The sequence below is a fragment of the Erpetoichthys calabaricus genome, chromosome 1 (assembly GCF_900747795.2).
Source record: "Erpetoichthys calabaricus chromosome 1, fErpCal1.3, whole genome shotgun sequence".
Classification (NCBI taxonomy): Eukaryota; Metazoa; Chordata; class Cladistia; order Polypteriformes; family Polypteridae; genus Erpetoichthys; species Erpetoichthys calabaricus.
In genome coordinates, this window is record NC_041394.2 from 268,168,580 (window position 1) to 268,195,140 (window position 26,561).

General features: G+C 36.0%; 1 protein-coding gene across 1 annotated transcript in view; it reads right to left on the reverse strand.

The window, feature by feature from the left end:
- The window catches only part of LOC114661741 (voltage-dependent calcium channel subunit alpha-2/delta-1), a 754,616-nt gene that overhangs the window by 255,598 nt on the left and 472,457 nt on the right, over window positions 1-26,561 (reverse strand). Inside the window, 2 exon segments of the mRNA XM_051920004.1 lie at window positions 15,351-15,427; window positions 15,429-15,481. Coding sequence (XP_051775964.1) covers window positions 15,351-15,427; window positions 15,429-15,481 — 130 coding nt within the window.

Consider the following 26,561-nt stretch of genomic DNA (forward strand, 5'->3'; position numbering starts at 1 on the left):
TTGGGGAAGCCAGTTCCTCAATTAAGCGAGGACATGCTGCTGGGTGCGCGTGTCCCGCAAAGGGCCGTCCTCTGCGGAGGCAGAGGAGAATCCCGCAGCTGGAGAGGTGGAAACAGAGCGTGATCCCACTGGTGATTCCGTGGCGGGGAGCACGGACTGCTCGGGCTGGGAAGCCGAGAAAGGGAGCATCGGGGTGCCGATCGGGGCCGAGAGCGTTGGCCCAGCTGAGGACGAGCCGAGGGGCTGCGTCAGGGCAACGCCTCCGCCCTTGTTTTTCTTTTGGGTTTACAGGATCGGGCCCTAGGCTACAGTGTGTCGGCTTGCCGCCGAAGGGTTCCCGTCCTCCCGGAATGGTTCGCTGGTCCCAGGAGGTCTCAGCTAGCGGGGGAGTCATGTGGCAGGTGGCCGGGTGCGGCCCTCAATCAGCCGCCTATTTAAGGAGCCGCCGCCCTGCAATCAAGGCTGGAGTCGGGTGAGGAGGTGGACGAGGTCTGAGGAGGTGGCAAGGAGAGGCCCTGAGTGTGTGTGTGCAGTGAAGAGACGGCTTGGAGGAGAAGCCAGGATAGTGAAGAGACTGTGGGGGGTGTTTGGTGGCGGTGCACTTAGTGACTGTAAATAGTGAGTAGTGTAAATAAACGTGTGGTGATGGACTGCAACGTGTCTGCCTGTCTGTGTCCGGGCTGTACCCTTCTACAATGGTATTTTAAATGAAAAACAGTGTGAGAAAATATGTGCTCCCTGGAACAGACCAGCATCCTGTCCAGGGTTGGTTCATGCCTTCCAGCTCTGTTACCATAAAATTTAACAAAGTAGAATCAATAAATGAATGGATCAATGGATTTATGGATAGATTGACAAAAATAATATCTATCTATCTGTAGCTTTGTGCAGGTTTCTCAATTTCTGTAATTTTAAATACAGTACACCCTCATGAGTGGAACAAAATACAGTAAAAAAAAAAATCACAGAAATAATATTTTGAAAATGTTTAATAGATATTAGTGTAAAGTTGGAGCTTGAGCCTTAATAGCTGCACATTGTGAAGTGAAAGAAAAGAATTAGAAGTGGTGTAACAAAGAAAGCTGCATGATCATTTTTGATGTGATGGATTCCAAGAAAGTCAGCAGGTGTCAGGTGTGTTTTATGTCTAGCCTGATACCTTTTGGTAGACTAGGTCAGAGCTTGGTATGACAACATTATAGTATCTGAAGATGAGTTGTCAGAAGATGAATCAATGAATTCATTATTGGGAGAAGCAAACAGTTTTCTGAAATTGCTATAATTATCTTATTTCAAATATTCAGATTTTATGGACTTATTAACAAAACATTCTAGAGGGTACCATATAAAATCCCCTGCAGAAAAAAAAGTTGAAATAACATGAACTCAGTATAAGGAACAGTTAACAGCAGTTTCATTGTACTTGGATGGTTTTTGTTGCTTTGCCATGCATACAGTTTTGATATGTTTCCATACCTTATCTGCTCAGATCACTATCATTATCTCGAAATTGTGCCCTAACTGATCTGACATGTTTCACTTTATCTGTTTGATATGCATTCAAGAGTCAGAACTGTTGAAGGAAGTGAGCTTTTTCATTGTACAGTGTTGCATTGATTTTTATTTTCAATGCACTTTAACATATACATAAACTCTAAGTGTCCTAGTAAGAAAACAGGCATGTGACAACCTAAGATGCATTTAAATATAAGAGAAAAGCAAATTCCAAATAAAGTATTTTAACAATGTGGAGAATCTACTCTACACATACTTTCAGCTAAAGCTCTAAATAAAAATCTTCTTTTAAAGCTACTTCTTAAATAATAAAGTATTAAAAACAGATATCACTTTGCAAATAAGTTCAAAAATTCAATTGCCAAGAAACACCAAAAACATCAAGTTAAATTTTTTAAATGATTCACTGCCATAGAAGACACGGGTTGACTGGCAGCCATGATAAAAGGAAGGATGGTGACTGTCCGCTGGGGATATGTGTTCCCCCCAGCACACAGGGTGGCAGTATCCCTCTTGTGTGGCTCCAATTTGGACACCCACAGTAAGGTTGCATGGGTAGCCCAGTTGTTCCTGGGTACCAGAAGCAGGTTACCCTGTTACAGAAAGGATCCACTGGAAAGTGTTCCAGGTGGCAATCCTATTACACCAGAAGTACTCCAGATTTCGGGTTGAAAAGTAGCCATTCTGCCTCATCCAAGGGTCAGAATTGGACAAGGCTTTCTTGGTGGAAATTGGAGGTCAAAAAGAAAAGAAATTGTGACTGTGAAATGCATTTTGTTTAAATAAAAATAATTCTCTTTGAACCCATGAATGTGTGGTTTGGTTGTGTCTGGGTGTTTCCCAACAGGATTATATATAAGGTAGGTAGCAGCTGAATATAATGCAAGTCAAACACTGGGCACAATCATGAACGCTTTCAAAATCTCTTATACGGGTTTAATTTAAAGCCACCTGTCAATTTAAGCAGTATTGTTTTAGGATGTGAAATGAAATTATATTACTTGGAGAACAGGGGAACCATGCACACTTCCAGTGACAATGACTAGTCCATAAATCAAAACCATATTTCTGGAGCTGTGAAGGACCAGAGTTCCCGACAAATTAAATGCTGATAGCCCAAGCATTAGATACTGACAACCAGGTAACCCAACTACACCCATGCCTCCCTTATTTACATGCCATAACTCTGCTGGATGTTTAAGTGTATTAACTGTTTCCCAGTCTTGCACCTGATGTTGCCAGGATGAGCTAAAGCTCTACTGAGCCATGAAATGGAATAATGAATAAAACGTATGTTTAGATGTGTTATTAAGGTTGAATATTAGCTTATCACGTGTACTATTACAAGCAAGTAAACCTGATAACTTCAACTCCATTTTAACACAATGAAAAATGCCTCCAAAAATCAGAACATGCATATGTTGTATATCTTTCACTAATCTCTTTTGCTCTTTGATTTCTGAGAACTGTGCAGTATAAACTACATTTAAAGTTTTAATGCCATCAAAAGTGGAGTCATGTATAGATGCCATCTGAAAATGGCCAGTGTGTCATCAGCTATTTTCTAAAAGACAGGAACCTTCTTTTATTGAATATTAAATTCCAGAAAGTGTTCAATGGGTCTCTAGTAAAACCTTCTGTTGTGGCAGCACTGACCATTTATTACTTTACTTGAAATGAGTGTTAGAATGTAAAAAAGGGCAAAAACCGACAGAGACCCATTCAAATCTATAGTGTAATTAATTTATTCAATTGCAATTTTCAGAAGGACTGGAGATGGCAGCTCGAGTGTATCCCTCTGTCTGCAAATCTGATAAGCAATCTTGCATAAAAATGACCCTGAAGAAATCAGCCTGTCACTCATTTGCTAACGATAAAACTGAGGGAGCAGCATCAAAGGAATACCAGGAGAGCTCAGGTTCATACGGGGTGTTGAATTACTTGGAATACTGTATAACTAGATGGCTTCAATCTGATGAATCCTGTCTATATGGAATTCAATCCCGTTTTAACGATGATTGATTGACTGGTTGATATGGGATTTTATCTGCATTAATAAAGTTTTAAGGCAGGCTGCAAAATGCTTTCAATTTCGTTATAAATCGATTCTTGTTGCATTTTGATTAAGCAGAAGATTTTACTTAATATTTTATATATTTTGAACAAGTCTGATCTTTCTTTCTATGAAATATATAGAAATAAACATTTTTGAAATTGAAAATTTAATACAGACTTAAAAGTAATTTTAAAAGTATATAGAGTACATGTACATGTCAGAAAAGAGCTACTTAGCCTTGTCCTAGTGCTTTGCTTAAACAGAGTTATTCATGATTAACTAAGAAAACTGCTAACCATGGTTTTATTTTGTACTCATAGTAATCTTACATTAATTATATATAGTATCACAAAAATGTGTCACTTTACTCATTAATACATGCCTCTGGTTTAAAGTGCATGTTATCAGACTTTCAATCAGAACCTAATACTAGATTAAAGAGACCCCATGAACAAGTAACACACCTTTTTGATACTCATGTCTTAGTTAAGAAAGTTATGCAATAATTTTTGGAATGGTCTTATCATTTCATGACCTGCCACAATATATGCACAGGGTTTAAGTTTGGACTTTGATAAGGCCATTTCAAAAGTTAAACATCTTTCATTTACATTTCTTTAATAACCAAACACTTTTACTAAGAGCAAGTTACACAACAATCCAACATAACAGAGTTCATTTAATCCTTTGGACTGTTTAGAAACAAGAGTTTCAGGACAAGTTTACGAAATTGGATGTCACAAGTAAAAATCTCTAAACTAAACAGATCAACACAAGACCAGTTACTCTTTTCCTAGCTATTAAGAATCTAGCATTAAAACCATTACCAATTACAAAGATATTCACAGAACAACAGTCTTCAAACACTTTTTAAACACAGTATGGGAATCAGCACCTCGAATGGAGGTAGGCAGCTTCATATCATCTTTTTCTTAATTTTATTCATTTAGACAATAAGGTTCTGAATGTTATCAGAATAAGCTTTGTAATCCTTTTTAAATTAATGAACACCAAGAGCTTATTTCTAAAGGTTTTTACACTTTTCTTTTGATCATGACATGAGGAGGCTCCAGAAACTCAGATCCTGAAGAGATGCAGTGGCTGCAGGTTTTTTGTTCAAGCCACCTTCTTATTTGGTAGACTTTTTTGCAGTAAGTATAATTAACTTAACTTATTTTTTTTTTCTTAAATGGCAGTCAAACAATTAAAAGACCCAAAGCAAGCCATTACATGACCATCCAACTCAATGATCTCCTAGAAGGCCACCATTTTCACATCTGACTGTGAATGAAACCCTTTGTTTAATTATATGGCTTGCTACTGTTCTCATTCTGCCACACCAGGAATTTACGAAAGTGATTTGTTTATGAGATCACCAGCCAAATGCTTTGCAGACCTTTGCAGATTAATATTTCACAGACCTTCACTTTTTTATTGAGACAGATATTGTATCAACATACGTGAAAATGGGATCACAAATGGTCATCTGTTGTTTTGCATGGAATTGTTTAAATGAAGCAATTAAAATGGCAAGTCAATTAAAATCAAACTGCCTCCATTAATGGAGCATTAACATCAATAATTGGAATCCTAATGGAGAAAGTAGCTGGAATGAAAACCAGCGGCCACTATGGCCCATGAGGAACTGAGTTTGACACTCCTGGTCTAGAACCTGTAGGCCTCACTCTGATGGTAAGTACTGTACATATTACTCTGAGTTTTAATGCGAGCAGCTGGACTAAATCAGGCTAGATTTTTAACCTAAGTTTTCAAACATCTGCACATAAATTATGCTTTTGCATGAGTTAAGTCTGCCATAGGATATACTCAAACATAATTTCATAATCAATAATAAATCTGTTAACCTATCTAATGAGTTTCTGGGAAGTGAAAGGAAAAGGAAAATTAATGGGAAGCAGTATAACCTTAAAGATAGATCAGAGGCGGATGTGCCATCAAGGCAATCTAGGTGAATGCCCAGGGTCCCCTGATGGCAAGGGGCTTTTTTTACCAAGACCCTACCCCCCAGCCCTAAGTAACGAGGGAGTATTCTCATGCTCAAATAATGATGGGGGCCCCCCACTTGATGGAATGATAGAGTTTCCGTGAGTCAATATTATTAAGGGGGGACCCCCTCTTAAAGTGATGGTACGTATGCTGCATTGTTAAAAGTATGATAAGCACATTGTTAACGAGTTATACTGCCCAAGGGGACTGTGGGTGTCTTAATCTGTCCTTGACATAGATGATTACCAGGCTGGTACTATACCAAACCTCGCAGAACTCAAAGGATGGTGCACAAATCATTTTACAGCACAATATAAATAAAGGTGGCTAGATAAGTAGAACATTTATAAATGCTTTATAAGTCCACTGATACATTAGGTGCCTTTAATTATTTTATTGAAACTGGGAATTAGGGAAAGACGCAGATATAATTGGTTTGTTTTCTTTGTGTATGATTCCTTGCTACTTCATTTCTGCCAAAATAAGAATAAAAACATTTAGGAGGCAAAGACATGTATCTGAAAACTTTTCTTGTAAGCCTCCTGACCCTGTCACCCATATAGAAAGAAAGAAAGAAAGAAAGAAAGAAAGAAAAAAAGAAAGAAAGAAAGAAAGAAAGAAGAAGAAAGAAAGAAAGAAGAAGAAAGAAAGAAAGAAGAAAGAAAGAAAGAAAGAAAGAGCATACGGAGTATAAAGGGACATTCATTTTTATCTTATCTTGACATAAGGCTTGTGCTATTTTTGTTTCGTTGTTGTATGTTTTATAATAAGAACTTACTGGACTAGAAGCATAAAACAACTTGACAGCTTGCGATCAATGTCCTGACCCTTTTAACAAAGTTGCTTTTCTGCCAATATTGTAGATCACAGTGAAGGAAAAAGGAACATTTAAAAGGCATTTCCAAATGGTCACAAAACCATGAAATGTTTTAAATTCAGTCTCTTACATGAGTGACAGTCTTTAAATATCTACATTTATGGAGCAGTTTTATGTTACAAGAAATATGGTACAATTATAGAAAGCATTCTTTGTTAATATAACTGGAATTTCATTAGCCCACTCTGATTTTATCTTTAGATGAACTTTCTGAAAACAAATCTTAAACAGAGATCATTTCATTAAAAAAAAACACCTTTTCTATAGTGACCATTTCAAGGTGCTTTATAAGCAAAGATTCATTGGACAGTTCTTTTCATTTTTCATTTACAGCTGGAAAATAGACAGATTACAGGATTTGGATGCACTCATAGTGTAAGTCAGAAGCAGGAGCTGAACCAGAAGCATTGTGGGTTAATGCCTTAGCCACATTTAAGTCACACTTCTTGACTTAAGAAGATTATCAGTGGTGGTTTCATCTTACATACCAAATATGTGTTTATAAGACTACTTGGTAATTCTAAATTGTCATGCTGTGTTCAAGTAAACCATGTAATTCACTACAATCCTATTAAGGGCTTATTCCATGCTTTGCACACTTGTCCTGCTCTTCATGATTCTGTAACATAGTACAGCAGGTAAAGATAGGGGATGGATTGTATTTTCAAAGAACATATTAATCTTATCCATACTATGAGACTTGATATCCTTTTATTACTTGTAAACACACAACATAACAGTCAACTACATGTCCACATTTAGTGAGATTTTCATACAACTGTCAGAGTTCTTGGTGGTCAAACATTTTCCATGATTCAGTTTTCTTTGAGGTTACCATAGCTATGATGATGACAAATGCCCAGTTTTATTATTTTAAAATCATCTTGGTGAAGATCTGCTTGCACCCCTCCTTTAGCCACCAAATAATAAATTTTTACATGCCTCCACTTCACTGAACAGTTATGAAATTCTTTTTTACATGTGCTTTTGCCATTGTCTTTTAACAAAACACTGAATGAAAGGGGCTATTTATATTTTTTTACAGTACATATTCAAATATGCAAAATTTTGGGAGGAGTTGGGGTGGAGCTGCAGGCACATGCATGTGTGTTAAAATTCACATTGATTGGGATTTATAAAGGAAAAGTCCGTAGAACTTTGCTTATGCACAGTTTAATGCATCGGATTTATTTTTTTTGCATATACACATTTCTAGTTTTGTCCGTATTCAATGTTTTAGTGTGAATTCTACACAAGGTGTTATACATGAGGCCCCTGGTCATTACATCCTTGCACATGTCCACTCTCTCTGAGCCTGGTGGTGAGGCTGTGTCTGGATTTAAGAGCATTGGTGTCAGACTGGAAAAACAGCAGTAATTATTATTATTGTTTTAAGATGTTTTCCAATAAAAAGTCATATAGCAGCTGTTATGACCTGTGGTTTTCATTCATTTTTTGCAGGGTTCTCTTCAACTTATGTAGACAAAGTATATACTGTAGCTTCCTGATGAATTTTAGGATCAAGGATTCAAAAATAACATTTGTTTCCATGTTAAGATGAATTGAAAAAGCTGAATTATTTTATTGTCTTTTCTGTCATGCCATTTTGTTTGTTGCAGGTGATAGATACTTTATTATTAATCCCCAAGGGGAAATTCACAAGTGAAATTCACAGGTGCCTCCAATTTGTGGAGCAGTTGTCGTCACATTTCTAGGGAAACAACTCAATAGTGAGCAGTGTAAGGGAATGTGATGTTAATATTGTAGTAGAGCTATATGTTATTTGCTTTTGCTTTTTTGCACTACTTACAATATTTAAGAATGTTAAAAAAGTATAATAACTACATAAAAGTTAATTGTCTGAGCCCCTTGCTTGCCTTGATGCTCTACCGTGCAGCCTAGAATATAGAGAAAAGAGAAGAGGTCCTCTAATAGAAGAAGTGAAGCACAGTAGTAGTCAGTCCTGGATGAAGTCGGTCCGGAGGCCCAGTTGCAAGTGCATTGTGTTTCCAGGCTAGGTGAGTGCAAGGATAAATGAACAACAGATGGTCTAAATTACAAGGAATCTGTGCATTTGAATACACATATCTAATGTTTTAGGATAGTGTCACACCAAAATCTATCCAGAATAAAACAAGTGGTGGTCACATCATAGGTTCATGGGTATAAAGATCACAATGAGCACTTCCTCAGTATTTGAGACTGAGGGCTTAAAACCTAAACAGGTGCATTAGAAACCTTTACATATTATCTGAGTTGAGTTTAGATTCTAGATTCTGTTTTTTGGTCTTCGAATTCTGGTTTGTGGTTCCATTTTTGACATTCTGATTGGTTTCACTTTTGGCTTTGACTATGAGTTGTTCTGACTAAGTTTATACAGAAAAACAGGGTGTCACAAAGAGGTTGTGGATGTTTGTGCATAGATTTAATACAAAACAGAGAACCACGATAAAGAACTATTAAAAAAGATCTGAGCAGTGATCAGGCAAAATAATGATGTCAAAGCAGCTTTGTCTTTGGAAAAACTAAACCAAAAGCTAGGTAAGCAATGTCGAAGGAGAAATGAGAAACCAGAGATTTGGTGCACAGAAGTTTTATTTTTAAGCACAAATTAGACTGAATATACATGAATGCCCACTTACTGGTGACACAATAAACAGAGGCTATAAGAGGCAGTGTGTTGGATGTCTTATTACCAAGAAACATAAAATACTAAATTGGAAATAATGCAAGAAAGCATGACACTCAATTTCATCTTAAAAACAGAAATTGCAAATGTGAAGGGAAGTGTAGCCCACTTTAGAAATACAAAAGATACATAAATTACGAATTACTATCCTGAAGCTGTTACCCATAATCCCTATTGTGGGGCTTCCAGTAAATTTAGTCTTGATGCAAACCTTAAATTACTTGATAACCAAAAAATAAGGTGTATAATTAGACCAAGGGATAAAACCAGACCCTCCACCAGGGGCATCTGTAATGAAAATTTACTTCAAATTAAAACAAAAAATATATCACCAGTTCAGAGAGAAGCATGCAGTTTTAAATGCTGCTTATTGAACATTCGCTCTCTTGGCAGTAAAGCTGTTTTGGTAAATGATATTATATTAAGTACAAAATCTGATCTGTGTCTTCTCACTGAAACCTGGCTTAGTAAATGTGACACTGTTCACCTAGCTGAGGCGTCACCAGATGGATACTCGTTCCTTCATAAGTCTAGAGATTCTGCTCGAGGAGGAGGCCTTGGAATAATTCATTGTAACAAAATGCAAATCACGTCTAAAAATTTAGGCGACTTTACATCCTTTGAGGCATTCATTTTAAATATTAAAACAGATTCCAACACAATTATAGTGCTAGTCTACAGACCACCAGGGCCATATTCATTGTTCATGACTGAATTTAGCAACCTTTTATCTGATTTGGCTATAAATTATGATCACATAGTACTGATGAGGGATTTTAATGTACACATTGATGTGGAAACTGACACTTTAAGCAAATGCTTTACTTATTTGTTAAATGAAAGTCAGATTGTCAAAGGTCCAACTCATAATCATAACTACACATTAGATTTAATTATAACTTACAAAGTTAATTTAACTTACTCCATTAAATGAAGTTATTTCCGATCACTACTTAATTACATTTGATTTAGTCCTGCCCTTGCCAACGTACTCACAGATTAAAACAAAGACAGTACGACATCTAGATTGTAATTCTGCTTCAAAATTTATAGATACTTTGAGTAAGTCAAGTGTAATTGTGGAAAACCATTAAGATCAGTTAACATCAAATGTAAACATGGAAAACAATTTAGTTTAGCTAACATCACATTATAATGTGACCTTGACAGATGCTCTGGACGCAGTGGCTCCCCTTAAAACAAAAGTGAACAAAGCACATAGAAACTCTCCCTGGTTTAATGAAAAAACTCGAGCTCTTAAATTAGAGTGTCAAAAACTGGAGCGCAGATGGAGAACAACAAAGCTACATGTCTTTCAAATTGCATGGATAGAGAGTGTAAAAAAATATAAAAAAGCTCTCTTTAAAGCTTGCTCAGAATACTATTCTACAATAATAGATAGCAATAATAAAAATCCTCAAGTACTGTTTAGAACAGTTCCTAAATTAACAAATGGGAATTCAGATCTACAATGCAAAACACCAACAGATATTAGCAGTACACACTTTATGAACTTCTTCAATGAGAAAATTAAAAATATAAGATCCCAGATTTCAGCATCACAGTACAAACCGCATACTAGTTTAGCAGACACTGCCTCACATTGCATTCAGCACTTTAGTAATTTTAATCCTGTAACTGAGCAGGAACTCTTAACTTTAATTTCTAAAATGAAACCCACTACTTGTTCCCTAGATCCACTTTTTTACAAAACTAGTAAAAAGTGCAATGGATGTTCTTGCAGCGCCTATTCTAAACATTATCAGTAGGTTCATTATTGCATGGGCACAGTACCTGATACACTAAAAGTGTCAGTCATTAAACCATTACTTAAAAAGTCAGACCTAGACCCACACATACTAAATAATTATAGGGCCTATTTCAAATCTACCGTTTCTCTCTAAAATACTACAAAAAGTAGTCACCAATCAGCTTCAGTCACACCTTACGCATTACAATTTATTTGAGAAATTCCAGTCTGGTTTCCGCACTGGTCATAGTACAGAAATGGCAATAACACGGGTTGTAAACGACATTCTGATATCCTCTGATGAAGGAAACTCCACTGTAATTATGTTGTTAGACTTAAGTGCAGCATTTGACACCACTGACCATTTCTATTTTACTGCACAGGCTAGAAATGATGCTGGGCTTACAGGTCACCATGCTCGTTTGGTTTAGTTCTTATTTATCAAATCGATTCCAATATGTACAGAAAATGTGCTAACAGTACTCCATCATTATGCACAGAAGTTCAATATGGTGTCCCGCAGGGCCTCAGTACTGGGACCTTTACTGTTTTCACTTTTACATGCTTCCACTGGGATCTATCATTAGGAAACATAATGTTAATTTTCACTCGTAGCAGATGACACCCAGTTATACCTTTCATTTAAATCAAATGAAGTTTCTCCGATGTTGTCTTTAATTAGTTGTGTTAGTGAATTAAAGGAGTGATGGATGAGAACTACTTGTCTTTTAAACACAGATAAAACAGAGATGTTAATTGTTGGAGGGAATGACACTGATCACAACATATTTTGTCATCATTTAACTCAGTTGGAATCACCATTAATTTTACTTTCAGCCCACAATATAGGAGTTATCTTTGACACTAGCATGTCATTTAAAGCGCATATTACAAAGTTGTCCAAATCATGTTTCTTCCTTCTTAAAAATGTTGGGAAATTAAGGCGCTTTCTAAATAAACTGGATTTTGAGAAATTATTCATACATTTATTTCTAGTAGGATTGACTACTTGCAATGCGGTGTTCACTGGATGTTCAAACTGTTTCTTTATACAGCCTCCAGTTAATCCAAATTGCTGCTGCAAGAATTATTATAAGAACAAGAAAATATGAACACATAACTCCAGTTCTTAAATCCTTACACTGGCTCCCGGTTAAGTTTAGGACAGATTTCAAAATCCTCCTTTTAACATGTAAAGCATTAAATGGCCAAGGTCCGGCTTACTTGTCTGAACTTATCATGACTTAAAAACCAGAGCACACATTAAGATCTTAAGATGCCGGTCTGCTTATGATTCCAAGGATTAATAAAATAACAGTGGGAGGTCGAGCTTTTAGTTGCAGGGGCCTCTAAACTGTGGAATGGTCTGCCTGCTACTATAAAAAATGCCCTTTCGGTCCTCAGCTTTTAAATCTCGGCTGAAGACTCACTACTTCAGTTTAGCATATCCTGACTAGAGATGCTGATTAACTGTACAGACTGCATCTCTGTTGTTAGACATTAGCACTAAAACATAAGTAACATGATAATTATAATTTGTCACTAACCCACCTATTCTGTTTCTCTTCTCGGTACTCAAATGTGGCACTTGGTGCCACGGCCCAGCTGCCAAGTTGTTTTGCCTGCCTAAGGTAAAGTCATCCCTGATGGAGGATCGCAGGAATCATGGGGTAGAGGGGTCCTTTCATCGTATTGGCTGGCCCAGCGCTGTTTCAGCTGTGGAATGACCAAATGGGGGAGGCAGCTTGATAGCTCTGGTCTCCAGGACTCTAAACAAATCCAAATCATATTATGTGATATCATCTACTGTTAAATTCTGCTCCGTACTTGTAAAATTTTTATTTTTATACTGTATTGAGGATTTGTTCTGTTCTGTATATTGTATTGTATTGACCCCCTTCTTTTGACACCCACTGCACGCCCAACCTACCTGGAAAGGGGTCTCTTTTTGAACTGTCTTTCCCAAGGTTTCTTCCATTTTTTCCCTAAAAGGGTTTTTTTGGGAGTTTTTCCTTGTCTTCTTAGAGAGTCAAGGCTGGGGGGCTGTCTAGAGGCAGGGCCTGTTAAAGCCCATTGCGGCACTTCTTGTGTGATTTTGGGCTATACAAAAATAAACTGTTTTGTATTGTATTGTATTGTTTAAATTCTTCTAAAAAATATGCTCTGAACTATGGCCAGTAAAGTGTAAGTATTTCCTTAACACTATCATTTCAGATTACAATTAGTTGTGAACTTTCATTACTGGATTTGTCATGTACATAGGCAATTTTGTTCTATAGCTAGACTTTCCTTTTTAAGCAGCATTTGGTTTTGAAGCCACAATAGTCCTTGAGCCTATTGGCAAAAATGAATGATGAAGTGGTTTAAAAATCAGTAAAGAACATGAAAATAATATCTACTTTTTATTTGTCAAAGTAATACAGCAACAAATAATTTTATTGAAAAAAGATATAGAGGAAAGGAATTTGAATAAGGAATGAAGAACCTACAAGTCAATAGACACTGCTACATAAGTTAACATTTAAATATAAACTCACAGTAGTCGTCCAGATGCTACATACACACATTTATTTTAGATTCTACAGCTAGTAAATGAATTACAATGATTTTTAGAGGAAAGAACACAGAATATGACTCAGTCTTTCATCTTTGCATGCTTAGTTACTGGGTTGCTCCATAAACTTGGGAGCAAAAATTAAGATGAAATAAACATCCAATATTAATAGTAGTCCAACTTTTAAATAAAAAAAAATTTGGCTACAATCTGTTTCTTTGAAAGCACAGACACTCATATGAAGTCTACTTATGAAATCTTACATCAGCATTGAAGTTCAATAAAGTGTGACAATTTAATTAACCCCAATTCTTTTCACATAACACTCTTCATATTATTACATGCACTTATCTGAAACTTACATCTAAAGCTTCACACAAATCAAAACTTTGGTTTAATTTCATTTTTACACATTTTATATTTGGAGTTATGGTGGGTCAGGAGTGTTGGTCAAGGTCACAAGGAGTATAAATGGTGAATGAATTGCTGGCCTTGTGGATTACAAAAGATCCACACAATGCTTGCTGCATGACTCAGAGCTCTGACCAGACTACAAATAAAACTATTAATCAGTAAAGGAAGCTAAACATATATAGTAAGCTAGAAAAAATGACAACGTTTTGATAAGATTGGATAGGGAGAAAAGAAAACCTAAAATAAAGAAAATACAAATGTCAGTTTCAGATACACTTAAACTTTTGGGTCTGTTGTGGTTTTTAATTTTTCAGTTAAACTCAATAAAATTCCATACAACTGTCATAAAAATTATTTCAAGCGAAAAACATAGGCAATAATACTGCCTACCCCACTGATGCCCATTCTAGCCAACTCCACCCACAATCCACAACTATCCTGCAAAACAGGACTCTGAAAAAAATCAATGGTCATTCATGCCCATGCAAACCAGAGTGAGTGGCGCAGGAAACAAGCAGTAAAAATAGAGAAATAACAAACACGTAACACATTACTTTTAAAAATATTAGGTATAAGAGTAGTACCAAATATAACAATAATATTATAATACAAAAACATGCCTGAGAATTCTAACATGAGTGTTACAGGAGCTAATAGTTCCACCGATAACCTCATACCTAAATGAAAACTGAAGTCATTAATTCATAGTCCAATTTATTTATTTATTTTGTTGTTGTTTAGCCAACATACACAAATTACTTCTCCATGGGGTATTCCTAACGAATGACGTTCATGTGCAGCTTCAGCATGTATACAAAGAGGCCTCCATGAGCAACAACAATGTGAGATGACTAAAGCAGTGTCAAGTCGGGAACAAAGACATCTGCCTTTCAGCTGTGCAGCACCCACTTGCAAACTGCCCGTACTGCATGCAAAAAAAGAAAAAAGTCTACTGCAAGCAAAGAATGGAAAAAACAAAACAGTCATGAGCATATCCAAAAGAAGGAATGCATGACAATCGTAATAGTGGAAGTTGAGAGTGGGATATTAAAGTACACGGTCACAAGGTATTAAATCATTGTGCACTGCTGAAACATCATGCCCTCATTTAGCAGCGAAATGTGAACGAGACAGGTGATGTCATTTTTCACTGAGGTATGAAATGATAGCCTGAACTGCTGTACTTGCTACAATACAATACATTTTTTGGTAATTCCAATATACTGTACTCATTCTTACATCTTGATGTCTTTTTTTTATTGTCCGTTCTTTTTTTTAATTCAGTAGCACACACATTCATTAAAATAGTAATCTAATGTCAGCCATACCAACTTTTACCAAAGCAATTTAACATATCTGTTTTATTCACTTCTAAACATATTTGGACATACAATTGACAATTGCTTTCCTAGATAATTTAATTGGGCTACATATATCCAGCACTTGTTCCAGTATGCAGTATTGTTAATGTAATTTGGTACTAACCTGGGGTAATACCGTGCTAGACCCGTCGCACTGCCAAACACTTGCCAAAACAAGGTAGGATCTTCTTCTCTGTTTTTTTTTAAAAACTTCATCCAGTGCTGCTGTCCAGTTTAATTCGTTCAACACGATAGTGGCTGAAATTAAAGAAATTAATATTTAAGCTTTTTTATATTATTATTAAATAATGAAACAAAGAAACTGACAGAGCATATCCTAAAAAACAGCATCTTGACTTAGTTAATCTATATTTAAGAATATCCATAGAACAGAAAGCAGATGACTTTTGAGTAATATAACATAGAGAAAAATAATGCATATAGAATTATTAATTCTTGCCCTGGTGACCCATTTAGGGGATAGAATCCTTCCAGAGCGGCAATCAGATCTACCTGAATTTTTCTACCCTAATTTTCGTGGTCTTACAAGCGGGGTGGAAAAATGTCACAGATCATTATAGGGCTCTTTGTAACATGGCTCTCTGGTAAAAAAAAATATTTACCATTAGCACATAAATAAATGTAAATGTTATACTGCATTATAGCTATATGTACAGTATATTAAATATATAATTATGAGGTGCCATATAGGTTATACTTATTTTCCATAATTTAAGCTTCTCTGTGGGTTGAGTTGTTAGTCATTGCCGAAGGGCTTTTTGACATTTAAGTGTCACATGAATGTAGAACTTTTATTATATGGACCATTTTCTCATTCATTTCAGCTAGTTTTGATTTGTGTGGTTCTGCAGATTACATGTTTTTGGGCTAGCATTGAAAATGAATATGTATTTATCAGCTACGTTGAACATTTTGAAAGTAATGCCTCTTTCTATACAGAATGTGTTTCGGGGAAATTACTCATTTCATCAAGAAATGTTTAGAGGGATGCCTGCTCCCATAATGCGCCAATGCTGCATCTAACGAGACGAAAACTGCCTCCTATTTTTTATTACATTAGTTTCTCCTTCAGATTATTAAAACTACCTAACATCTTTAAATCTGATGTTCAGGAATAAACTTACTTATATTCAGCAGCTGTTTAAAAATCTGAGTGGCTTATAAAAACAAAGAGGTTAAAAACAATGGCTAGGACAAACTATTTCACTTTACACCACAAATTATACCATAAAGTACACTTTCATTTTCTCGAACTTTTAATGGCTTTTTAAAATCAAACCCTCATGTGCAACATGCACCAACCATTCAACCAACGTGGTAAGGACAAATAAATGACCCCCAATAACTTCTAAAACCATCTCCTTAGTGGCAGTTTAACTTCTTCTGCTCATCTGCAGCCAGTAGGCACTTCAGTATGCATGAATGACTATTTCATTACAATGAGTCTTGACAGGGTAGGTGTGTGTGTGCACATGACCCACAAACCCTTGTAAACTGAACAACCCCACTGACAGATCTCTATGTGACTGGCACAGTCATGGATTGTAATTATGGACTTGAAAGTTAGTGCGCTGTGCTCCATGGTACCCTGGATGAGACAAGGATGGATGACCATCAGGTGTCAAGAAGATAAACTTCCTGGAAATGTATACATATGTTGTTAATGTTATGGTCTGGCAGCAGACAGTAATAATGTAAATGGCAAAATATGCATGAGCATCAATGAAAATACCAATGTTTACGAAAAACACAATATTAACGGACCTACACGTGAGCACAGAAAATCAAAAAAACACATTATCTTTAGGCAGTATTATTTCAACAGATACAAAGCAAACATCAAAACAGGAAACCAACAGACCATTAAAAGCATAAAAGTATGAGCTACTAAAAGGTTTTACATGCCATTGAAAGACACATAAAACCTTTTCTAAAGTACATTAGGTTTTCATGTCATTCTTAAAACAGTGCTCAGTTTTCCTGTTTTCCATTTTGCATTGGTGTGCTCCGAAGCTGAAACAAAGAGCTCATTGGAAGGCTTCTCGTCTTTGACATTTTCAGGAAAGAAAGCCAAATCCAGAGGCAACAAAACAGAGCAGTGTATTAAAGACCAATACTGCAAATAGCCCTTAATGGCATTCTATAGACAACATATTCAAGCAAATATACATTATGTGTCTGAAGTGCTCAAAGGGGTGAGATAATGCATGCTTACCGTGACTCAGCAACACTCAACATACTTTAAAGAAAAGGAAAGGACTAATTAAAAATGAAAGCTACTCTCTCAGTTAATGGAAAGACTCTTACAAAAACACATTCATTGATAGTGTATCAAATGTGAAGAAAGAGGCACATTAATTTGTGGAACTGGGCCAATGACTAAATATACAGTACGTCCAACATTGCACATCAATCTTGATTCTTTTAATTAAGATGCACTTGTAGTAATCAAATGTCTAGTGTGTTTATGTGGCCCTGGCACTAACTGTATTTACCAGATATTCCGATACTTTAATGCAGAATGTTGTGTCCAGGAGCAAAAAACAGGCAAATCACAGTTAACGAATGAATACCATACCTTGGTGGATTGGAAGAACAGAAGAAAATGGCTGAAAGCACATGGGGACTTTAATAAATAATAATAATAATAATAATAAATATTCAAATGCATTTCCTGCAATGGAGATATCTAAAGTAAAAACAGGCTATGAATGAGGGAAAATGGATGTAAGTTTAAGAAGGCACCTACAGATGCGCACTTCTGAGATTATTAGAGAGTTAATTTGATTGTACCTTATTTTCACCTGAATTGCTTTTCTCCTCTTTTGAACAAATACTAGTGTGGCCTTGCAGTACCGAATCCTTGTCCTTTCTGCAGCATTGTGCTTCTTCTGTCAGCAAGATTGTCTTTGAATGGTTTGAACGCTGCTTTGTAGTATTACATTCAATGAAAAGCTTGGAGATATGTATTCAAGGTCATCATGTCCATTTCTATAAGGCTTGTTTACTGCACTAACACAACTTGATAAAAATGGCATTAGTTTTACTTCAAACCTTGTCACACTATTATTATAAGGCAGAATTGGATGTGCTGAACTAAAATCTAAACCTGTACTAAAGCAGAAGGTTTTCTTTTGAAATTTAACTGTAAGTATTCAGTTTGGACAAAAGCAGTTAAAATATCTTTAGTAAGCATTATAAATATATCTACAAAAAGAAAATATTCATTGACTTGCTCATTTTCCAAATAGATTTTTCTATTGCAAGGTCATAGTAAGTAAAATATAGCTATTTTAATAAAATTAAATTATGTGGAAGGTAAGTGGGCAACCAGACTACCTGGAGAAAAACTCACATGGACTCTAGCAGAACATGCAAACTTCACATAGACATTGTGCAAGCAAATAATAAATTTGGACATTTGAGACAGGAGTGCTATCATTAACATTATATCTCTTGGCTTTCTCAGTAAGCGTTTGTCAAATATACAAATATGGCTCAAAGATCACTTCAGAGCAAGAGCTCCTAAGTCATAAATTTAGCACCATGCAGGGGAACATTGCTCCAAAACCATTCATCTTTAAATTAGATATGCACAGATGGAAAATTTGCTAAATTCATCAGTGTAAGGATTTGAATTTACATTACAACATCTGGGAGCACAGCTTGCTCACATATCATGGCAAGAATCTATTTATACAATTTGTTGGTTTGACAATCTCACAGTTTCAGTCCATTGGACACTTTTGACTGTGCAAAAGCGGACCAGTTAGCTAATGTCTATTGAGCATTGGCACATGATAAACAAACCACAATTTTAGTATGTAGTAAATAGTATATAGTAACCACAGGCTGAATATTACAGGATCTTTATAGAAAAGCTTCTTCATTCTGTTAAGATTTCTTAAGCTGAGCATATTTTCATATTATGGTACAGTGCTGAATAATATACAGTATTAATGACAATTTATCTGTGTGGGACAGTAGTGAGATTATTAAAGGTGCACTAATTTCCACTCATTTTCAAATATCATCCACCAATTCATCTTCCAAGCCCACTTATCCTAAACCATGGGCAGATCTACCATCTGGGCACTCTGGATTCATGCCCAGGAGCCCATGAAGGCAAGGATCCTTTTCACCACTCACAATTCTCTCACTTAAGGTGGTCATGTACACCTAAATCACCACTACTTGGCTCCATGAAATGACTGGGTGTCAGTGTGTCAAAATCGTTCAAGGGACAACCCCCACCCCACTTCCCAAAGCCTCTTCTCCAGTGGTATCTCCACTGGAATAGAGTCTTCATGTGCATTAAACGGCAGGGTGTCCAAATGCTGAAATATTTAAAAGTATAATCAACTCCCTGCTAAATAGCTATATTCATTAAGTCATCCTGGGAACTGTGGGGGTTTTAATCTGGTCTTGTCCTGAGCAAGACCATGGGGAAGCTAGAACCTTACTCACAAAGCATAGCAGGCAAGGTAGGAACAATCCCTAGACATGGTGCCAGTCCATCACAGATTTAATACATACCTACGCACACACTAGGGCGAATTTAGCATCGCCAATCCACTTAACCTGCATGTGTAGTACTTTGTTGTAAGTACTGCACACACAGAATGTAATTGTAATTAATGTAATGATCATTATTTTCATTCTGTTTATCTTGGTGAGGGTTGCAGTGGTAGCATGCTGAGCTGAACAACCCAGCAAACCTATCCTTAGCAAATTCCTCCAGCTTCTTCTAAGCACTCCAAGTTCTCTCAAGAGATTTAGTCTCTTCAGCATTTCCTGGATCTGCTCCTCAGTCTTCTCTCAATGGGTGATGCTTTGGACGCCACCTAAGGGAGGCCTCCAGAAGCATCCTCGCTACATGCTCAAGTGGTTCTACTCTGACATCCAAGTCAGAAGCTGTCAAACCTCGACAAGGTTGCAATCTTACATGGGGCTTTGCAATTATAAATTTGGTTAAATAAATGAAAATAAAGACAAAGCAAATTAATACAAGTTTTAAAGTGGTAATGGGATAGGTTTTATGTCTTAGGATTTTTTTTCATTGTTGTTTTAAAAAATTGTCATTTGTTAAGTTAAGCATAACAGTCACTAAATGATTCTATTTATTTTTGTCAATTATTTCAACAGTCATCAGTTAAGTCAATAATGATGAGATTAAAAAAATGTAAAAAGTCCCAAATGACTTTTGGATTTAAAGAGGGCATTATTGTAAAAAATCAGAATGAAAACATAGCTTTGTTATGAATGAATACTTTGTTTGGAGTGCAACATGAGGATATTATTGGATGTATGTGCATGCTTTAAAAAGAAAAATTTTAAAGTTAAATTATACAAAAGTAAAAACATTATAAACGGCTTTATATGTGCATTACCAATGTAACTGCAGTTCTATGATAGGAGTTTAATATAGTATGTTTAAAAGTTGAAAATTAATGTATAGTTATGGCTGCTGCTCTTTCTTTATTTTTTTGTTCATAAAATCATGTCCACCTAAAACCTGAGTGAATGCCTAATCATATTAGCAGCTTCATAAACAATTGCCTGAGGTAACCTTACAAATATGATGTACAGTAGACAAGTTCTTTAAAATCCGTCATTGTTGTCAAGGAGTGAAATGTCTTACTGCCTCTTGAACTTCATGTTGAGAAAGGTAATAATATCTTAGTTGAGGGTGTTGGCAACCTGGAGCATGACCAGATAATCTGCCTGCAATCTGTTCAGTGCTTTGAATTAATTCCAAACAATTTTGCAAATCCAACTGCATAACTGCAGAATGGGAAAAGTGTGAAGTCTGACATTTAGAAAAGAGAAGCAGAGCCACTGGCCCCAATGCGCAACAAATCTCTATGATTAAAGTGCGAGGATGTTCTTGCCTTATTGAAAGAGTTCTTTTGTCATTAGTTTGAAACTGAAAATGTGATATCCCTTCTGTAATGAATCTTACTTTAGGAGATATGTAGATTCAGGCCAGACTGATTTTGTTAATTTTGTGTGCATAGTTTTTATGGTTATAAAATTTGACTGCAATTACAATGATGCTATTATGGCTACTTTGTTTTACTTTTGTTCTGTGGACATCACTATTTTGAGATGTTATTTTCCCCCCCCTTGAGGATTAGTACATTGTACCAAATACCAAATGCCAACTATTTTATGGTTTGCTCATGTTGATTATAACAATGGTGTCCACTGCAGTTCACATGAGACTGATGCTACTAAATGTGATGTCATTGCGTTGTTAGTAGGGTGGCATGGTAATACAGACATGTACGTTTTAGAAAAAATCTCTCTAAAAATGTTCTTTGATAAGGGATTAGTTGGGGAAAGGCTATTTGACAATTTTACACCCTCTTACTCCACTTCTTTTGTCTGAAAATTTTCTTAATGTTTTTAGATTTTGACCTCCCAATATTGAAACCTAAGTCTGTTCCCTGACGGCAGCTCTGTCTGCTCCTTTAAAGATTTTTCATCACCCTGTCTTTTTTTTCACTTTGCTTTTGCCGCTTTTTCTCCCTCTCATCATGAGAGCATTAAACCCTCATCCTTTTCTGAAATTAAATTCTTCTGAGGCTTTAGAGGGTCATGAATATATGATGCCTCATCAGTTATCTTAAGGTTCATAAAAGCCTTAAGACTCCTGATGAATCTATAACGAATGCTTACAGGCTTTAAAAAAATGGTATGTCTCTGACCAGTGGCATGTATTAAGTGAACATGTCTTTTGGGTTTATCCCAAACTATAGACCCTCTTGATGTACTAATTACCTCAGCCTTAAACAAACGTTTCTTAAGCTTGACTACTATAGTGACCAGTTTGTAAGAAAACCAAAACAAGATGTGAACACAATTTACCTTAAATGGCTGTGCTAAGAATGCTCAGGTGTAAAAGCAAAGGCCAGATTGCTGGAGAGTCCTAATATGAAGAGCGACTATACCAAAACAAATATAAGTCTAAATAAACACTGAAAAAGAAGATCCAAAATATAATTAGAAGATTATTCAACTCACTACAATAAACTGTGAAGGATTTAGTTTGTTTTCTAATTAATCCAAAACTTTGCACAGCCGATAATGTGTGCTTCCATTATAAATAACCCTTGAGTAGATATCACCCGCAGCAATAACGTCAAGTCACAAGCCCAACAATGAATGTTAATGTTGTCAAGAACATCAGGTGGTAGAGAGGCACTAAAGTGGTTTTCATCCATTTGGGAGTTGTGATGGACAATTGCCCAAACTGGAAATGACGGAGCCATCTGTGAGTTGGGATGGATCACTGCCTGGATAGGACACCAAGGAATCAACCGGGAATTGGACTGGATCACCAGAAGGTTAAACATAAAGGCTAAATGTAAGTGATCTTCATGGACACTCTAACACAGAGGAGGGAAGAACTGTGCTCTAGCCTCAAGTAAAGACATGGGACACTTTAAGGTGATGGCTGCCAGCCTTACAAGGAGTAAAAGGATGGCCCAGAACCAGAGTGGTTGCCAATTGGGAGTGACACCTGATTCAGAGTACTGAGTGTTAAAAAAACAAATCAATTAAAACAAATTGAAAAGAAGTCAACTAAGAGCATAAATTGGTCATAGGCTAAGAATGGTGTAGGAAGGAAAACCTATAGTCCCTGCATCCCTCCAGGATTGGAGCTGGATACCCCTGACATAGAGAATTGAGATTTACTACTCGGACAAACAGGAATGATCTGCAGGAGCCAACAAAAACAAAATGTACTGCAGCAAAGACACCTGGTAAGATAAACACTATAAAACAAAGGCTCCTAAATTCTTTAGCCAAGATGCCACTCTTTCCATAGATAGATAGATAGATAGAACTTTATTTGGGGGTAATTTGGCTTTTTACAGAAGCTCTTTCTTTCAATTTTTTTGTCTTCATGAAAGAGAAACCAACAAAGCACTTGTAAGCCTGGTGTAGTTCCTTTTTTACTTTGTAGCATAGTGGCCACGAGGTCATGTGTGAACATACATATCAGGCTCTGATGAATTTATGTTCTTAACATTTACATCCTGAACAATAGAAACCCAAGCTACTTTAAAGGTACAATCTTAATAGAATTGTCAAACAAGGAAGGATTGCTATCAAGAGTCAGAATAATCAAAATGCAAAAGACAAAACAAAAAATAGAAATCAGAATCTTAACAAAAATTTAGTCCCTATATTGTTTTAAACATTTGCAGTTTAATTTCATGAAAGTCTTTCTTTTATTGAATTATTTATTTTTTTAATAAGAATTAGGCTTTCTTACCATAAACAAAATGACAGTGTCCACAAACAACATGATAACCAAATCTTGCCATGATTATGTCACAAAATAAAAGAAAGTAATTCAAAACTAAAATATTAAGTAATTTTCAATGTAAAATTATGCAAATCTATGCAAACAGACTTGTGGCACATGTGATGTCAAAAATATCAAAATACAAATGATGCACAGGACACAATGGCATTCATAATCTCAAAAGAAAAACAAGAAATAGTGCAAATATTAAGTATCCAGATAGTGAGCTGCATAATAAGTATCAGTGCCCACACATGACTAAACTGAACAGAGTACAGAAAATGATTAATTACATCTTTCTGTCTCTCTCTATGTATGTACAGTATATATAATGCAAAGCTGACCAACCGACTCCCTCACTCACTCACCCATTCATCAACAAAAATACTATTTCTTGTTTAACTAAAAAGCTGAAATTTGGCAGAATGATACATCTGGGGCAGTAGGTATCCAGTAAGAAAGAACATTTTGATATATCAATATTTACGAGTAAAAAAAAACACACAACAGAAAACTAAATACCACAAAAATCTCAGAAATGCCTTGCCTTGACGGATGATTAAAATTATTTGGTGATGCTGACGCATTTTTATTTGTCACTAATAATGCTCTTGTGACTGGGACATTCTTACCCACTACGTCCATTGTTTTTTCATCATCACTAACAGTGATATCACAGAGAAATGGGGCAAGTCAATTTATGCAAATGAAGGCTGTCTGCAGAAGAAAAGTGGAGGGATGAAAGCTGGATGAATCTGAAGAAGGCACACTTAGCAAGTACTTGCCAGGCATTTTGCCTGTGAACATAGTCAGTTTATTGCAACTGATCCAGTAAGAAAGGTATTTAATATATATTAACCCATCCAGCTTATCTGCAACCTTGTGTAAATGCCGATGTGCCGACTACATGTCCCATCAGCCAGTGCCCTGCTTATGAAGATTTCATCAGCGCTCATAAACTTTAAATAAGAGCCTCGATAAAAGTGGCATGTCATCAATGATAGCAACTGCTGCGTTTTTTTCCTTAGCCACTTTAGGATAACAACGTCATTGATTCTCCTGATTACACTGTTTATCTTGGAGCAGTATTTCTCATAGTTTTTTGCTCTGGGACCCATTGTAACCTTTCTAAGTTCCTTGGTGACCCTCAGATCAGCATTTGAAGAGCAGGAGGCTTTCCCCCTTTGTGAATCGATATAATTAGAGGAAAAGGGAACTTGGTCAAACAAGCACAATTATAAACAGGGAAAAATATCACGCCACATTTGCAATCATTTTGCCAGTTTGGAGCCGTGTCACTTATGATAATAAATCTGAGATAATCTGATCAGACTGCATTTTTTATTACTGCATAGCCTTGCGTTTTTGAAAAAAGCAAAACTTTTGTCCACCTGCATATCATCATTCAGTTTTCGATACCAATCAACAATTAGTGTTAAGCAATTTTTGAAGTTATTAAAAAAAACAAAGAGGAAATAAAAACAGAAAAACAAACAAAAAAACCTGCAAATTAACCAATAGTGCCAAGTCATGGTTGAGCCGAACGAAGTGCATTTTTTTACAACCCATTTGCTGTTTTTCAGAATATGATAAGAAGAGAACATGATGGTACTTTTGACTGAGTAAAAGTAATTAGTAACTTTGCTTTGTTTTGTTGACAGACAATTATTCAAATCCACTGTATACTGAGGCAGCACTAAAACTGATGTTAATATTAGCCCCTAGTACAAAAAAAAACCCAGAAAAGTGCTTAGTCCAATAAAGGTATCAGTAAAAAAAGAATGATCACAATTGACACCTAAGTCAATCATTACATTTCCAAAACACAATCACAAATAGATGAAATGCTACCAGCAGCATTTAGTCAGGAGTAACATAACTAATTCATCCTCAGCCTTCATGTATTTTGCATCCTTGTGAAAAAAGATATATGTTTTGTGCACTTTTTATATGAATTACTCACTCATCTATACACCTTTCACAATGAATTAATCCCATATCATTCATTATGTTTGCTTTTTTAAGTTGTAGTTCCTGTGCAACTTCTAAAACTGAGTAGTTTACATCAATGGTTAAGTGATTTGACAAGATAGTACCAAGTAACACCACACCGGATGTATTAGGGAATTAGTTGTAAAATGTAATATTGCAAAACTTTCAAATAGATTTGAAACTGTCCATTCTTTCATAAAGAGTAGGCTGAACAAAGCTGTCCAAGGGTCAGCACATCATCTCATGTCTCTATCAAAGAGTGAAAATGCTGAAAGATCACATAAGGCATTGGAAAAATTTTTTAATAAATAAATAATATTCATTGCAACACAAAAGATGACACATATCTCTCTGTAGTAGTTCCTAAGAGATCCAAGCTTCTCTCTTTTCTCTGCCATGTCATTATGACATGGGCTCAAAAAAGCCTTGACAATTTTGTGAATTCAATTTTCTCCTGAAATTGTAATCAATATTACATTGTGCTACATCTCCTCTAGCTCTGCTGCACGCGTTCTCTCTCTCTCGCTTAAACAGAGCAGGAAGAATACACTTTTGATGATTTATTTAATCTGCCAGCCTTGGTGCTGAAACTTGGTGTACGTCTTTATTTGAAGAGCCTCTGGGTTATTTACTATCTCTGAAATGATAAAACCTTCTATTCCCAAAAAGGCACATTCATAGAGCACAGGATTAGGGCCTTGTGATATCTTGACGAAAATGCCTCTTCATCTGTGCATTAATCTTGCAAGCAACATAAGAATGGAAATGGATACACTGTAGATATTTAGCTGTATAAATGCAGCTTAGTGCTATACATGCCATGCCAATTCTAATGAGTCCACAGATCAGAGTTGATAATTCTGAAGAAAGCCATAGGGTTAAGCAAGAATATAATGAGAGAAGTAGCAAACAAATGTAAAATAAAGGAGAACAAGCTAAATTCTCATACTGAAATCAAGCAAAAATTATACAGAATTCCTGGAACAAAAAAGCTTCTTGCAATTTTAC